This window comes from Daucus carota, chromosome 5 (assembly GCF_001625215.2).
Source record: "Daucus carota subsp. sativus chromosome 5, DH1 v3.0, whole genome shotgun sequence".
Lineage (NCBI taxonomy): Eukaryota > Viridiplantae > Streptophyta > Magnoliopsida > Apiales > Apiaceae > Daucus > Daucus carota.
Window position 1 is genome coordinate 12577975 of NC_030385.2, and position 18229 is coordinate 12596203.

At 35.8% G+C, this 18229-nt stretch overlaps 1 protein-coding gene across 2 annotated transcripts; it reads left to right on the forward strand.

Moving 5' to 3' along the window:
* The first annotated feature begins 1045 nt into the window (after positions 1 to 1045).
* LOC108223512 (RNA-binding KH domain-containing protein RCF3) lies at positions 1046 to 9697 on the forward strand. 2 transcript variants are annotated; one of them, XM_064093472.1, is made up of 9 exons: positions 1075 to 1234; positions 1334 to 2096; positions 2205 to 2881; positions 4631 to 5110; positions 5284 to 5529; positions 5626 to 5838; positions 8412 to 8467; positions 8563 to 8653; positions 8933 to 9697. In XM_064093472.1, the coding sequence occupies exons 3-9, from the start codon at positions 2249 to 2251 to the stop codon at positions 9407 to 9409; spliced, it is 2196 nt and encodes a 731-aa protein (XP_063949542.1). In that variant the 5' UTR covers positions 1075 to 1234; positions 1334 to 2096; positions 2205 to 2248; the 3' UTR covers positions 9410 to 9697. The 2 variants fall into 2 exon arrangements, with proteins under 2 accessions (XP_017253301.1, XP_063949542.1); XM_017397812.2 differs by lacking the exon at positions 1334 to 2096 and having other exon boundaries at positions 1046 to 1234.
* The last annotated feature ends 8532 nt before the right edge of the window (positions 9698 to 18229 follow it).

Below are 18229 nucleotides of genomic sequence, written 5' to 3' on the forward strand. Positions count from 1 at the left end.
CTTTTTAGATTTATCAAGAAGATGAGAAAGTTGGTGAGGTGTAGTCAAACTTATTTGTATATTATGTTCATAATATGTTGTGTCACAAGTTTTACTTGCAATTGTGTGTTCCTGAAGTTGGAGGAATTAGAGTTTGTACATCGTTATTACGAAGTGACAGTGACGAGATTAGTTTGGTACAATATCGGTGATGATGGGATGTTGCTATCAATTAGTGTCATTTTGAATAGGAATATTCTTGAATGATTTTCTTGCATTATTTAAGATATTTTTGTTTAATTGGTAAGTTTCTTGTCAACTTTATGAAATTGCCTTTAATAGTAGTAAATAATGATTTAAATTTTATTTATTTTTATTGAAGTTGAATCACTTGATTGTTGCACATTTTGAATGATATTTTGTTTCACGAGTATTTGCTTATAAATATGGTCTAAATACTTTAATCATGTTTAATGCTGATTAATGAATTTTATTTGTACCATTTATGGGTGACCATAATTGATGGCGTATATATTTGGCCTTGTATAAGGCAATTTGGTGTCATTTTGTTGGCTTGTCTATTATATGTAATTTGTTTCTTAAAATTTTAGATATGACCTTGAAGATGTTTGATATTATATTACTTATATTATTAATTATATATATATTTAGTAATTATTGAGCTTGTTTTATATCTAGCCAAAGGGTCTCCCTTTGGTTAGATATACTTTTTTCTATTTTCTTTTATTTATCTTCTTTTTATAAATTATTTTTGGTTTATCTTCTTTTGAAAATTATACGGATTTAATAATTAAACTTATTATTATTATTTTCTTGTTATTAATTGGATTGTATTTGTTTCAGGTGGCATGATCTTATAAGTTTGGACTTTTTTTCTTTCGGACATTAAGTGTTATTGTCTAAACTTCCGGAGACATTTTCATGTCTTTCGGTTAGATAATAAGCTTTTTGAACGAAGAAAACTCCTCAGAATATTGGTGTATCTCATTACGGGCAAGTCTGTAAAAAAAAAAAATTGTTAAGAATACCCGGCAAACTTGACAGTAAATCGGATAGATGGTGGAAAGGAACACAACAACAACAGTTAGGCCCATTCATCCAAAAATTTGAAGCCCATCTTCACAAAACCGAACAGAACCCGGTGAAAACAGCCCTAATTCCCCCTTTCTTCACGTCCGACGATCGATGATGCGTTGCTTCTAAGTTCTAACTCCTCGCCTCAATCACATTTACGGTACGATTATTTATTTTATTATTCTCTTTAATTTCATTGTAATAATTAAAATTTAGTCCTGCAATTAATTATAATTTTAGGTTTATTCCCTATTCACAGTCTTCGATAATTGCCTCCGGATCTAAATGCTGATTGTAAACACTGTATAAGCAGCTGAATTTGTTGACGAGCTGTAATTGTTTTTAGAACAAGTTTGTTGTAGATGTACATGATTGTGTTGGATGATCTACGGTTGAATTGCGGTAGTTTGAATGGAATATTTGTCGCATTTTGAAAGTGTTTTCAACTTTCATAAGGATGCTTAGGAAACAGCTGGAGCCGTTGGACACGACTGATGCTTAGGAATGAACTAAAGTTGCTTTACAGTACTTGATTAATAATTGCCGGTTCGAATTGGAAAAATCACAAATTAAGGAACGGAAAAACTTACTCATAGACTAGAACAGCACGCTTTATTATTACTTAGAAAGTTTGTTACCAATATACCGAACTTCCTATATTGTCACGTCTTACGTAAAATGGTGAAGATTTTATTTTGACTGCTAAGTATATGATATGATGTTTTGTTTATTCCAATTTAGAAGTACATGAATAAAATTACTTTCACTTTATGTTTTTATTTGAATTTGGGGAGAAAATGAGTGATTTGTATGTTCCACTTTATTTATTTCTACGTGCATTTCAATGTTTTCCACCCTTAAAGAACTCGCGAGCGGAGCAGTAGGAAGTATGTATGTAATGATATTATTAAAACCATAAGATATAAGTTGATCCACATTTTTGGTTTGAAGCTAGGGGTATCTTAACTCCTGCTTGCAGTACATCCTAAGTGTTAAAGTTATTGTACTTGTGACAAAATTAGGTATGAGATTATAGTTGTAAGGGAATGAAACTTGAATTGTTATGCAAAGGTTGTCGGCTTTGAACTAAATGTAGTCTAATTCATGATGTGATGGCATTTCTTTTTCAGCAAGTCTCGTCCTTTCTCAAATACAGTGCTTTTCTACTGGTGGTATGGAAGGGAACAAACGAGCATTTTTTAAAAAACAGTCTAGTACTCAGTTTAAAAGAAAGGGAGGTCATCGGAAAGAAGTATGGAAAAATACAAGCCACGAACCTTTAAAAGGTTCTACTTCTTCAGAAACAGTGTATCGAATACTCTGTCATTCTAAAAAGATCGGTAGTGTCATTGGGAAAGGAGGGAGCATAGTTAAAACCCTGAGAGAAGAAACCCAGGCAAAGATTACAGTTGCTGACTCGGTTTCTGGTTCAGACGAGAGGGTTATAATAATATCTAGTTCCTCTAACAAAATCCAAAGCAATCATAATGAAGAAAGCAATGGCGAAGAGATGCCTACTGAAGTGATGGATGAACTTATGGAGCCTCATTGTGCTGCCCAAGATGCTCTTATGAAAGTTCATAATAGGATTATCGAAGAAGACATTGTCGGTGGATCAGACACTGAGGCTGGTAATGGTATTGTGGTTACTGCACGGCTCCTTGTGCCAAATAATATAGTTGGATGTCTACTGGGCAAGAAAGGAGATGTCATTCAAAGATTAAGAAGCGAAACAAGTGCAAACATTAGAGTACTTCCTGCCGATCATCTTCCTATCTGTGCTGTGGACACCGATGAACTGGTGCAGGTAATCCTTGTGATCTAAATAGATAATGTACTTTGTTTAAGAATGACTTTTCTGTTTGTGGGCGTGAATAAATCTTGCTTGTGATTTTTCTCTCCATTGTATGCAGATTTTTCTATTTTCTCATCGGTCAGGGACTTTAACTTTGAATTATTCGAATTCTATGATCCCTTCCATTCTGTTGTTAATATTGTTGGTTCTTATGATCTTTTTATTTAGCTGATGAAACTTCTTCACTTTTTAAATAAAAAAGTAGAATCTATAGATGAAATCAGATACCGAGATCCAAAGTTTGTTTGATGTGCAATGTGCTTAAGCACTCTATCTCTGCGATTAATGCAATAAGTATTCCCAGATTTCCTTTTGCAGACAGTAGGGGTGGGTTTCCAAATTTATTGCCATCTCTTTTTCACTAAAAGATAACTTTATGTGGATTAAATACCTCTTACTCTAATTCTTTCGATAGAGAGAGAGAGAGAGAGAGAGAGAGAGAGAGAGAGAGAGAGAGAGAGAGAGAGAGAGTCTGTATATGTTATGTTCAGGATACAGATTTTCTTATTGCTATGGCCTACGTTATGGTTTTTTAAGTGCATGGAGGAGGTTCATACATGACAATTTTGTTCTTTCATAAATTGCGATGTTCGAATCTCAATTAGCTTAATGTGGAACTATTAATGAGCTCCCACGACATGGTATATAATTTTTATGTTAGCTACTTTATATATTTTGCAAAGCACAGACTTTTTTAATATTTTATTATTTGCATTTTATGTTCTTATTCAAAGTTTACTTTTGTTTTTTCTATTATTTGTATTCTATGTCTTATTTTCAATTTTTATTTAACTTAGTTTTTTTTTTAAATTCTATCTAATATCACGTGTTAATATATTATTATATCAATAATGTTAATTTATTATCCATATTTCTACTTGAATATATGCCTATTATAAAGAATTTAGAATATTATTATTGAATATTTTCTATTTATTCATATTTTTCCATTTAATTATAGAAGTAGTTTATATATTTTTATCTTTTTAGGCCAATTGTTTAGCATCGTGAGACCTAATGACGACCGACCAGCCACCTAAACTGACTATGAGGAGCATTAACAACGTGGTATATAGTTTGAGTACAGCTACCAATGCCGTTTTCGTTCCTCCTGAAAGATTGCACCTAGGAATTTTACTTGAACAGTTTATTTTTGGGTACACATTTCTAAGGAATAAAATTTTGAAAACTAAACTGTGAAAAGGGGCTAATAATCTTGTAAGGTTACTTTTTTCTTGCATCAGTTTAAGGGATATATATTTAGCCTATGTTACTCGGACCCTGCATTTTGCCTTGAAATACCCATGTTGGACACTTATTTAAGCCAAAAACATGTACATTTTTAAAAATAGTACCGACTCGACACATGGACATGTATCCATGTCGGACACTTTTAGCCGAGTCCGAGTAACATTGTATTTAGGTAAGGAACTTAATATATGCTTTCTCTTGGGCATTGGTCATATCTTTGTTCTTTTTGTGTATAGCATTCACTGTAATCTATTTCTTAGCACATGTGAATGTATTTTTTTAAGAGGGTTTGTTCATCTAACTTTAGCAAATTAAGGAAATAGCTCATGATTTCCATTTTAAGAACATTATTTGTTTGATTGTTGCATATGTAAGTTACAAAATTACATATAAATTATAATATTATGCAAAACCAATTCCTTATGTTGGTGAGCGTGAGACACCTTTCAGATATCAGGCAATCCAGTCGTGGCAAGGAAAGCTCTCTATGTAGTGTCCACTTTGTTGCATCAGAATCCACGTAAGGATCAACCTCCTTCAGGTCTCCCTATGTCACACTCACATGGAAATTCTGGTTTTCATACCTCTCGTCATCCAACTGGAAAGATCTCTTCTCATGGTAATCCTATATGGTCTCAGCGGAATGCTAGTTTTCAGGGAGACCCGCCAATACATTGGACGCGAGCATATGAAGGCCAGCATGCGAGGTTTGGTCCGGGTGGTCTTGATGATATTCCGGGAGGATATGCTGAAGAAGTCCCTACTGATTTCTCCATGAAAATTTTGTGCTCAGCTGCCAAAATTGGAGGAGTGATTGGCAAAGGAGGCTCCAATGTTAAACAGGTCCAACAAGAGACAGGAGCTAGCATTCATGTTGAGGATGTATCAGCAGAGTCGGATGAACGTGTTATTCGTGTCTCTTCAACTGAGGTCAGCTGTTTCCAGTTTTGTCCTTACTCAAGATTATTGAATCACTGCCTTTTTATTTAGTCAGAACTTAGAAGCACTTGTCTTTCATGCTTCTTTTATTAGTTAGCTGGTTGTAGATGCTCCTGTTTAAGTATTAACATCAGTGTGTATAACTTTATTGATGCTTATTTCAGGCCCCATGGAATCCAAGATCACAAACTATAGATGCAATTCTTCTACTCCAAAGTAGAACAAGTGAATTATCTGACAAGGGTACTACTATAACGAGACTCCTTGTTCCTAGTAATAAGGTGGGTTGCATCCTTGGACAAGGTGGCCATGTGATCAATGAGATGCGAAGAAGAACACAAGCTGACATCCGTGTTTATTCAAAGGAGGATAAGCCAAAGTGTGCAGCTGAAGACGAAGAGCTTGTTCAGGTAATGTCATGTAGCAGTAATCTGGAACTAGATTGTTTTGTTTCTTGAGGTACTGGTTTCATATTTAGTAAAACTGATACATATTTTCTGGCTCAGATATCTGGAAACTTTGGTGTTGCAAAAGATGCATTAACAGAGATTTTGTCAAGGCTTAGAGCGAGATGTCTGCGAGATGCAAAAGTTATAGGTGAACCAGCTCCAATTAGACCACATACAGGATATGGTCATCCAGGCATAGTACACGGTGGCCCCCCACCAGGTTCTGATTCTAGAGGATTTGGTAGTCCTGGAACGTACAGTCATTTTAAGGTACCTCTTTTATTTTTCTTCCGGTCCATGTCTTCAGTTGGTTTTAAGAACCACTGAATTATTACTTTCGTTGATGGTTTTCCTGTAGTAGCTATTCATGGCCATAAAAATGTCAATCCCAATAACTCTTAGATCAAAGCTGGAACCCTCAAATGTTTCTGTTTCTATCTGATATTCTGATGGTATGATTCGTATGAAGAAAGTATATTTTGTGCTTTTCAATTTTTGTTAACTGATACTAATATAAATAAGCTACAAGAAGGATGAGCAGCAATACTTGTGTACTCTAACAGTTACAGTTTAAACAGTCATGCTAACCCAAACCCTCCCCACTTCCCTCTAGTTTTGATGCTCACCCGGTTGAGATCTTAGTACATAGTAACATATATCATTTTCTTCGTAGAAACTAATCATATCTTTGATAGGAAATAGATTAACTATGACTTGGCTTAAAATCAAATTCATTGGTCGCTTCCAAGCATGTGAATCCAGCCTTAACAGGTTTTGAACATATCGCCTTCCAGTGGAATCTGTGGAATGTCTGCACGTTATTGTAGTAAAAATCATCAACAATAAGCTAATTATGTATATTATAGTCCATAGTACTGCACAGTGTTATCAAAAACGTTATGCACACCAAGGTGCCAAACCCCCTGAAGCCAAAATCGCAAAAGCGAGGCATCCGCTTCTTTGAAGCTAGCGCACATTTTACAGTTATTTTTAATAATATATTACTTAAGTTATATATAATGATATAAATTTAGTTGGGTTTATAACATAATTCATACTTCACAATGTATTAAATACACTATTAGGGTTAAAAAAACATAAATTATCCTTTATAATATATTAAATTATCCTTCTAGAGGGCAAAAATAATCCTAAATCTAAACAACAAAATTCGAAGTTTAAGTTTCATAGGCAAGTGGTATAAATTTCATTCATGATCGTCCATTGAAATGATATTCATCTTTAAAATTCTCATCTCAATCATGTCCTAGTCCGGAAGTGTAGATTTCAAGTACTCTTGTTCCTCCCTTTTTTCATCCTCTACTAAACATCGTCACCTGTACTCTTTTTGTTAACTTGAAGCACGCATGTTTTTTTTGAAACTGGTAAGATTTTGAGGCTGATTTTGGCACTGATTTTGATGCTAAATTTGATTGTGATGGCTCTCCAGCTCCAGAAGCTTTTCCAACTGTTGCCTATTTCAATCTATGATCATCTGAGAAGACCTTATCATTATCCTCATATGATTTCCCATCTACTATTCCAACCGATCACTCGTTGCTTTCACCAACATCAAGCGATAACATGGGGTTAATCAGGGTCCTCCCTATTTGATGTCTTTGTAAGCTGATATACTCCTTTTATTTGGGCTTATAAATCGTATTTTTGTTTTGGGGTGTACTTTTTGGACCTTAAAATTGGCCCAATAACATTAATAATGTCAACATTTGCTTAGATTCAATAAAGCGTGCTTTCTATTTCTTCGCGCTTAAGGGACTTAGCGCACCTGATTGAAGTTGCTTCGCCTCGGCATAGGTGAGGTCCTATGGTTCTGCGCCTTGTTTCACAACACTGGTACTGCAAATGATAATTCTGATCATTCGTTACTCTTCATTCAGAACTGTACCGGTCTTTCAATCATAGTCAACCACTTGATTTTGGCATATTTAGTAAGAACGATATGCATTTATCGAAGCTTTCTTGTACATGTAGCATATCTTTTTTGAAACATGGATTTACATGCAGCAAAACGTTGGATAAATATGAATTCGAGTTTGTGTGGTTAAAGCGAGAAGCTACTGTTTTTGAAAAAAAAATTCTTAATGGTTATAGACAAGCAAGATCAGCTCTTATTTGGTTCTATAGTGACACTTGCTCTGAGTATTGTTTATCTTTGGCTTTCACTTTCAGTAGATGACAATGTAATTCATTCTAAAATAAACCATTGGGTGTTACAGATTAAAGTGGGTTCTGGTAAAGTGGGTTAAATGCCTGGCTGTTATGCTAGTACTTTGCTATAGGGAGTGTTGATCTTGGGCCTAGTGGGGTGCTCACCTATCCAGTTTTACCATTTTCACTTTGTTGTCTTTGCGAATCAATCGTTGATGTATCTGCAAGAGTTTTGGGCTTTCTGCTTTCTCTGTTTGCAAGACTGCCACTGACAATTTAGAACATCATTTCTCAGTTTAATACTCTTAGAAAAGACAGTTTATTAAAATTTCATGCTTTGAAATACAAATGAACATCACTAACTTGGGACATTCAAAACGGAATATATGGTCACTGACACCAGGACAAATGAGAATCACCATCACTGTTCATGTACCTGCCTGTTATATGCTATGACGGTAAGACTAATTACCAAACACTATATTGGAGTACTAGTCTAATAAGTATCCTGTATCAAGCGGAAAATTTGTTTCTTATGCATTTTTTTTTTTTTTTTTTTGAGTTGAATATGATCAGATTTCTTTTTTACCTTCTCTCCTATGATTTTGTTGATATAATTTCTCTGCATGGCGTGTTCTGTATTTACTGAATCATCTGTTGATACTATTCTGAAGGGTCGTGGGCGGGAATATGAGCCGCCAAGTTATCCAATTCAACCAAGTGCTACTAGGTACATTCAAATTTCAAATTGCATATTATTTTTATGTTTTCGTTTTCTGTGGATTGATTACATTTATAAAAGAAACTTATCTCGTTGTGTTGCAGTTACCTAGATGTTGGCAGAGATATGGAGGTTAACATCCCAAATGATGGCTTGGGTTCTATTATGCACACTGGAAGAAGCAACACAAGTAGTGTGAGTACCTATTTCATTACTGTACCAGGTTGATTAGAATTTAGAAGTGATTATGTAGGATTGCTACAGATAGCCATATAATCACAGCAAGTGCCAGTACCGTTTGGAAGTCTAAATACAGTACTTTGCAGCATTAATACATGTGGCCTAAAAAGTGGGATCAAAAACTCAAAAAAAATGATCTCTCATGTACCAAAATTGACATGCTTTTTTTGTTGCGGACTAAGGGTATAATAACCTAAAATTGTTTTTTTTTTTGTTTATCTGTTTAACATCTAGATTGCTGGAGCAAGGTTGAAGTACCAAGACCCCATGTCTACTAGTTCGGAAAGTTTTATCGATAGCCGTTCTCATCATTTCAACAACGTTGATACTATGCATCACAGTTTCATCGGCTCTGGTGGTCCGAGTAACAATCCTCAACAGGGCTCCTACCGGGACTTCAATGTCCGTGGTCAAAACTACAATCATCAACACAGCTCGTACCCGGATTTTAATGATCGTGATCAATATAACACACGTGCTCAGCATGGAACCTATCCAGATTTTGCAGCTCAAGATCAATACAAAAAACCTGTGCATGTTTCCCATCACGATTTGAATTCTCAGCCACCTGCCTACCCAAATAACAGTGCCCCACACAATCCATACAATAATGTGACACAACAGCAGGCCTCTTACCAAAACTATCAAAGTGGCAGCACCCTTCAACCCCCTTACCATAACATCAGTGCACCAAACTCTTACCAATATTAACATAATTATTGTACCATAATTTATTTTTTGTTCTAGATAACGAGTTTTATTCAACATGTTCGTCTAATTATCAGATGCATCAGTGTTCTAAGTTTTCTTCTTGTGTTGGGTAAACTTGGAGCTGCAAAACTCTGCAATCACCCTGCTCTTTGTTATATTTTATCTCCTCCATATCTTGAGTTCTTGACCAAAGGAGCTGTTAAGAAATTCAAGAACTGTTGTATGTGATTCTCAGAAGCTGTTACGATGATTTTTCCTAAAGCTGGGAAGGTTACTATTTGCTTGTTACCTATCTTTAGCTGTTACAAAATTTCTGTTTAAACTTTTCTAGAAAAATGATTCTGACAGTTCCATCGCTGCTTTTGTTTTAGTTTTTCCAGGGAACGGAACAGTATGTTTGAGTTCTATTAGAGTATATACAAGGAAATTAATTAAACTATGCAAAAAAATGGAGTAAAAAAGAGCTGTAAAGTATTTAAACCTCTGATGGTCGGATTGTTGTGATATTTGAGTTTAATGCATGGTCTTTTAAATAATAAGCTCACTCCTACTTTGTCAATCTTCATCTTCGTATAACGCATGGATAAAATTTCGATACAAGCAGTGTTTTCTCTGCTTTCACCAACCACGTTTTTGTCTCAAGTGAAATCAAGTATTTACTTATCCACACAAAAGTTAGACACGTTCATAAGCGTGAACAATAATATGAAACTGCATATCTACGTTGTCCGCTAGAAATGCTTTGTTTTCTTGTAGCGATTTTCAGAACATTGGTTATTTGATACAACCGATTCGGCAATTTCAAAACTTTTTCGCCGCCCTTTAATGTAGATCATTGGTTATTTGATGGAACCAATTCGACAGTTTCAAAATTTTTTTGCCGCACATTAATAGTTTAATATAGTGTTCAAAATTTTGATTATGTGGAGCTAGGCCCGGCAATTTGAAACAAACACGCTAACAAGAAACGAAACGATACGAAAAAAATGGATATAGGTATTGATTTTTGATACACGAAACATGAAAGTACACGAACACGAAATTACACGATAGATTTCGTGTCGGATATGGATTTTCATTTTTGGTACACGAAATACACAAAATATTTGGCCATAATTTTTATTATATATCTATACTATAATAAGCCAACATTGGTATAATTTGTAGTCCCACTTTTTGTTTCCGTTTTTTAGTTTCGTCTCACGTTTTTTGGTTTCGTCCCTCCGCTGTACTAATGTTTAAAAACTATCTCCGACCAGGACTCTCTCTCCCAAACACCTGTTAGGACTCTCTATCCCAAACACCTATTAGGACTCTCTCTCCCAACAGAGATTGACGCAGCACTCGAGTGTGGGTACCGTGAGGAAGAGAGTGGAGGCGCAAGCTGCTGCCCTCAAACGCTCCAGAGACGGCAGTGCTTTTGTCCAATGGTAAATCTCTCTCTCTCTCTCTCTCTCTCTCTCTCTCTCTCTCTCTCTCTCTCTCTCTCTCTCTCTCTCTCTCTCTCTCTCTCTCTCTCTCTCTCTCTCTCTCTCTCTCTCTCTCTCTCTCTCTCTCTCTCTCTCTCTCTCTCTCTCTCTCTCTCTCTCTCTCTCTCTCTCTCTCTCCCTCTCCCTCTCCCTCCCTTAAATGTGTTTGTTTGTGTATATGAGATATTGATATTCGTAGTTTTGTATTTTGTTTAGATTCAATTTCTCAATTTGAATTGAAAATGATCTCAGATATGTGTGTAATTGCAGTGAGATGTTTATATTTACGATATTGTATTTTGTTAATTGTTGATTTGCTGATGTTAATTCGAAAATGATATTTGATGAAAGACTGACATTTGTTGTTTCTTATATTGTTTCATTTAGATTTGAAAGTGATACATGTTTGTGCACCTAATTTGATATTTATACTGTTGCAATATGTTTAAATCTGATTTGTAAATTTTGAATCACAATATGCTACTTGTGTTTCAGAGATATAGGCAGTTATATTACATATTGTTGAAGTATAGGTCATTGACTTTAAATTTATGTATATATATAAAGTGTGAGTATACAGGAGATTTGATTATCTTTGTTTCATATTTCATTAAAACCTAATTTGATGTTGATTTGAAAATGATATAAAGAGTGTGAATGTATACAAGAGATGTTACATATTTGATGATGTCACAGGTATCTAACTTGTTTAGTGTGCAGAAGCAAATATCAGAGTTTAGCTGGATCAGAGTTTAAGCGATGATCAGAGTTTGCAGGCGGCTGATTTTCAGGAGCATATCTGACTAAGTAAGGAAGATAAAGATCAAGAGAGATTGTGCAGATCAGGACAACAGAAGGATAGCTACTGATTAGATTATTTTAGGAAGAAGATATTTATAAATCAATCAGTAGATATCATGTAACTGTGTATATAAACACAGCTTAGGGTTTACTCTAGATGAGTTATCAATTGAGTATCATTCGTGTAACCTAGCAGCTCTTAGTGATAAATTATAAATCACTAAGAGATTATTTGTAAGCTACTGTGAATTGTGAATAAGAGTTTAGTTGAATTATTCTCTTATACTGGTGTTTTATTCTTGATTGTGTTCACTATATTATCTTATATAGTGAGTTTATTCGGCCTAACAAGTGGTATCAGAGCGAGCTCTGTTGATATACCTACAGTGAGATCTTAATCACACAATCATGTCTGAGAAATCACAAAACAGTAGATATGAGTCTCTTAGGGTTCCGGTCCTCAGGGCATCTGAATATTCTGTCTGGAAAGTAAGAATGATCATGTTTCTGGAATCTACAGATCCAGAATATCTGGATAGAATTTATGATGGTCCACACATGCCAACAAAGCTCTCTGTTGCAGTGGGAGATGAACCCCAGAAGATGATCCCTAAAGAGAAGAAGGACTATACTCCAGAGGACATCTCATCTATAAGTAAAGATGCAAAGGTGAAGCATCTGTTGCATAGTGCTCTGGACAATGCTATGTCAAATAGAGTAATTGGATGCAAAACTGCAAAGGAGATATGGGATGCTTTGGAAGTCAGATGTCAAGGAACCAAAGCCATCAAAAAGAACAGAAGGACCATACTTACTCAAGAGTATGAACACTTTGATTCAAAATCAGGTGAATCACTGACTGATCTTTATGATAGATTTGTCAAGCTGCTGAATGACTTGTCTCTTGTGGATAAAGAATATGATCTGGAAGACTCAAATCTCAAATTTCTGCTTGCTCTTCCTGAAAAGTGGGATTTGAAAGTAACCACTATAAGAGACAATCTTGATCTTGAAGAGATGTCTCTGGATGAAATCTTTGGAAGGTTGAAAACTCATGAACTTGAGATGGAGCAAAGGAGCAAACGACATGGTGGGAAACCCAAACCAGTTGCCCTAAAAGTTCAAGAAGATTCAACTGTGAAAAGCAAAGGAAAAGCAATTGTCAAAAAGTCTGATACTGAGTCATCAAACTCTGATGTTGACTCAGACTCTGATATTCCTTCAGACTCTGATGACAGTGATACTGAGATGATGCAGCTGGCAGCATTAATGGTAAAAAGCTTCAAGAAGATGGCTTACAAGAACTTCAACAAAGGGAAGAAGTTCTCAAGGAAAGACAGAAACTCTGATAAGAAGGTCTTCAAAAGGAATGAAGGCAAAGAAGAAAAATCTGGAAAATCTGATAAGTCTAAATACACCTGCTTCAATTGTGGAGAGAAAGGACATTTTGCAACTGAGTGCAAGAAGGCTAAGAAAGAAAAGGAACAGGCCTTTATCACAAAGAAGGGGAGTTGGGCAGACTCATCAGAATCAGAGGAAGAAGTCAACTATGCCTTGATGGCAAACATGGACAACAGCACTGAGACTGTTGAAACTAAGGTACCTCATTCCACTCTTGCTTTTGATACTGAGGATATAACTGAATTAAGATTGTTTCTTAAAACTCTGCATGTTAGTTATAGAGATCAGACATTAGAAAATGACAGATTAAAATCTGAGATCTTGGATGTTAAGAAAAGAAATGATTATCTTGAAAAGGAACTAGTTCAGATGCTTGAAGTTCAGAAGGAAAGAGATGATTCTATCTTTGTTAAAAATGAACTCTTAAAGAAAAATGCTTCTCTTGAATCAGAACTTGCTAAGGAAAGAGAGATAATCAGAACTTGGACTAACTCAGGGAAGACTACTCAGAATATCTTAGAGAGTGGGAACTGGAAGAAAGGGTTAGGTTACTCTGATAAAAATGAAGCTGAGTCATATAAACAAGAAACCATTAAAATTGAAAAACCTAAGGTAGTTCCAGTAAGATTTGTTTCAGAATCAAAGACTAAGGACAAATCAAAAACTGATACTCCTAAACAGGTTAATATTGGTTTAATGACTCAGAAACAGCTTAAGCATAAACTCAAGGAGGTTAAGAAAGAAAACAGGATTAAGGAACCTAGGAAAAATAGGAATGGAAAGGTTGGAATAAACAAAAGCAACAATTACATGCCTATTCCAAATGCTCCTAGGAAAACTTGTCATAATTGTGGTAATCCTAATCATCTTGCTTCTTTTTGCAGGAAAAATAAGGACATAAATGCTATGTCTCCAAAATCAGAAGTTAAGACTAGGAATACTAGATTTAGACCAGAGAATCCTTGTTTTCATTGTGGTAGTTTATGGCATTCCATTTACACTTGTAAGGAATATCATAGTTTGTACTACAATTATTATGAATTAAAACCTTCTTTGAAGAAAAAGATTGATTCTCCTAGTTCAGCATCTGTTAAAAAGTCTGTTAGCACAAACTCTGATATAAACTCTGATAAATCTTCCGCTGCTAGTGTTAACAAACTTAACAAGAACAAAGGATCCAAGCAAGTCTGGGTCCTTAAAACTAATCATTAGTTATGTATGTGATTGCAGGGCAACAGGAAAAACATCCTAGTTCTGGACAGTGGATGCTCAGGACATATGACAGGAAATAAAGCCCTGCTATCAGACTTTGTGGAGAAGGCTGGCCCAAATGTTTCTTATGGAGATGGCAACATAGGGATAACTTTGGGATATGGCAATATCAATCTTGGAAATGTCATCATTCAATCTGTAGCTCTGGTCTCAGGACTTAAGCACAATCTGCTGAGCATAAGTCAAATCTGTGACAGAGGATATCATGTCAATTTCTTGGAAGAACACTGTGAGGTCATTAGTAAAAGAACTGGAAAAGTTGTTCTGAAAGGATACAGACATGGCAACATCTATGAAACTAAGCTATCTTTAAACTCTGAAAGCTCTGCAATCTGTCTACTTGGCAGAGCCAGTAATTAAGAAAGCTGGAACTGGCACAAGAAATTATCTCACCTGAACTTCAATAATATAAATGAACTTGTGAAGAAAGATCTTGTGAAAGGACTTCCAAAATCAGTTTTTACTCCAGATGGACTCTGTGATTCCTGTCAGAAAGCAAAACAGAGGAAGTCTTCTTTCAAAAGTAAAACTGAGTCCTCAATTCTTGAGCCATATCATCTGCTGCATGTTGATCTTTTTGGACCAGTAAATATAATGTCCATTGCAAAGAAGAGATATACTCTGGTCATTGTTGATGAATTTACCAGATATACATGGGTATATTTTCTTCACAGCAAGGATGAAACACCATCTTTATTGATTGAGCATGTCAGACAGCTGAATAAAATCTCTAAAGATGCAGTAAAGATCATCAGAAGTGATAATGGCACTGAGTTCAAGAATTTCAAGATGGAGGAGTTCTGTAAAGAAAATGGCATTAAACAGGAATTTTCAGCACCTGGAACACCTCAACAAAATGGTGTTGTAGAAAGGAAAAACAGAACTCTGATTGAAGCTGCTAGAACCATGTTGGAGGAAGCAAAGCTACCAACCTACTTCTGGGCTGAAGCTGTGCAGTCTGCCTGTTTCACACAGAATGCAACTCTGATTAACAAACATGGGAAAACTCCATTTGAAATGGTTAAAGGCAGAAAACCAAATCTCAAATACTTCCATATTTTTGGATGTAAATGTTTTGTTCTGAAAAATCATCCTGAACAGCTGACTAAATTTGATTTAAAAGCTGATGAAGGAATTTTTGTTGGTTATCCCTTATCAACAAAAGCCTTCAGAGTTTACAATCTGAGAACAAGGGTAATCATGGAATCCATTCATGTGTCCTTTGATGATAAGAAAATTACTGGAATGGAAGATTTTGAAGATCATGAGCAACTGAGATTTGAAGATGAAGATGCATTCTCTGATTCCATAAACTCTGACTCTGAGACAATATCAGAACATGTCACTACTAATCATCAACCTCAAGCACATGTTGAGGGGGAGCACTTTCAAAATAAAAATCTGAATGAAAATGTTGCAGACTCGGCAGAAAACACAAACTCTGATTCTGACTCCTCAAACTCTGATCACTCTACATCAGAGAATCAGGAGAACACATCTTCAGGGGGAGCATCAGAAACTCAGAATGCTCATGGAGATAGCATGGATAATGGGGGAGAGGCATCAGAAACTCAGAATGATACTGGCATGGATCATGGGGGAGGATCTAGTTCCAGAAATCAACTGCCACATGAAAGAAAATGGACAAAGTCTCATACACCAGATCTGATTATTGGGGATCCAGATGCTGGAGTACAAACCAGAACTGCAACAGCAAATGAGTGTTTATTTCATTCATTTTTATCTCAAACAGAACCAAAGAAAGTGGAAGAAGCCTTGAAGGATGCAGACTGGGTAACAGCAATGCAGGAGGAATTAAATGAATTTGAGAGAAATAAAGTCTGGACACTTGTACCAAGACCGAAGAACAGTAGAGAAGCAGCAAGCTCTGAGAGACCAGGGGAAATAAACAAACAGCAGAAGCTGAAGCTGCTGCAAAGTAAAGAAACAAAGAAGAACAGTAGAGAAGCAGCAAGCTCTGAGAGACCACCCAGAGAATCTCAAAAACACAGATCAATGGAACTGACTGTTGTAACTCAAGCTCAGAACATAACCAAAGCAGTCAGAGATTCAGATGCATTATCCAAAGAAATTGATCTTGTGAACTCTGAAGTGGAAAAGAAGAAAGAAAACTTGGTTGCTGAAGCTGAAAAGCTGATTGAAGCTGGAGACCCTGAGTCTCAGAGATTTTGTCAAACTCTGAAGTTCAGAGGCAAAGAAACTACTCTCTTTTATAAATCTCCTTCCTTGCAAGCAATTGATGAAGCTATGGCAAGAAAAATCTTTGAAAAAGAAAATCCAGGAGTGGATATTGAGGCCATCAGACTGGAAGAAGAAAGATTGGCTGCTGAGAAGAAGAAGATCAGCAAGACAAAATCTGATGAGCAAAGACAGATTACTGATTCCTCTCAAAAGCAGGAAATTCCAAAGAAAAAGGGAATAGTAATCAGTGAAGTAAACTACACTGATATCAACAGACCAAGAACTAGATCTCAGACTCAATCTGAATCTGATATAGCAGACAAAGGAAAGAAACCTGTTGATGGAGTTCCTTCAGCTACTCCTGTAATAAAGAAGTCAATGATCAAGATAGCATCAGAGATTCCTTCTAAGAGGATGTTAGAGCTGAGCAGAAATGCAAATATAATTACTGATGTATCTGATCAAGTTATAGAAAGAGAAGCTGGATTAATGAGAAGAAGAAGAGGTGAAAGCAAGCCAATATCTGATATAGCTTTAACCTCTGACAATGCTCAAGTTAAAGTTCCAGTTGAAGAAGAGAAAGTCAAAGAAACTAAAGCTTCTTGGTTAAAGTTAAATTCTGAAAAGACTCAAGATCAGAAGAAGAAAAAGAGTTTATATGGGAGTCTTGGTACAAATTTATACAAGGAAAGCTCAATGCTTACCAGAGTAAGAACACATGGTACCAGAGGGAAAGAAGCTTATGACACAACTGGCCTTGGTCATAGAAAAGAAAAGATTCAAACAGGCTCAGCAACTACTTTCAGAGATCCTTATCCTCTGACTGAAAAAGTAGGAGAAGCTGTTACACAGAAGGATCTTGACAAAGTTGAGTCAGTACAGATTCTGATGGACACTCATGATGGGCCAGAAGATAAAGAAAAGATTGCTATATTTCTAGAATCTGGCAGAGTGTATAGAATATCAGAAGCTGATTTATTGCTGAAATCTCTGAGAGAGCTGGAACATTTTCACTATATGTTAGAGATCAAGAATGAAGCAACTCAGAGATGGTCAGATCTGATGAAGAAAACAATTAGTGAAAAGAGAAGATTCTATGGAATAAAGTCTGATGAAGAATACATTCCACAAATAGCTCAAGATGATGGTTCTGAGATCAGCATGGAGAAGAATAGCTCTGTGATGGAGACTATTGCAAACACCAGAATCTTGGGTTATAATAATGAAGCAGACAGGCCTAGAGTCATTCAGCTTGGAGAAGCAATGAAGAGAAGCAAAGCTAATGCTTTGAGATCAGCCATATACCAGACAGGAGATGAAGATGAAGAATTGAAGACTGTCAAAGCTCAAATGATACAAACTCTGAAACAAATTGAAGAAGATCTGATTACCAAGTTTGTTAAGGAGAGCTATGGGTATAGACTGATTGGCTGACTAAGTTCTGATATGTACTGTAAGTTGTAATTAGTTCTGCTCAATCTGTAAGTTATGATTCATTTATGCAGATTAATTATTTCTTGCATTTGTCCTTGATTGTTTTTGACATCATCAGTAAATATATAGAACTTGTTCATTATGTCTAATGTACAAGTTGGGGGAGATTGTTACATATTTGATGATGTCACAGGTATCTAACTTGTTTAGTGTGCAGAAGCAAATATCAGAGTTTAGCTGG

Bases quoted from the DNA above. Each gene is read 5' to 3' on its own strand.
- LOC108223512 (XM_017397812.2), top strand. From the start codon at position 2,249: ATGGAAGGGAACAAACGAGCATTTTTTAAAAAACAGTCTAGTACTCAG. The intron at 5,111-5,283 runs GTCAGCTGTTTC...TGCTTATTTCAG, and splicing joins TTCGTGTCTCTTCAACTGAG to GCCCCATGGAATCCAAGATC. The intron at 8,654-8,932 runs GTGAGTACCTAT...TTTAACATCTAG, and splicing joins GAAGAAGCAACACAAGTAGT to ATTGCTGGAGCAAGGTTGAA.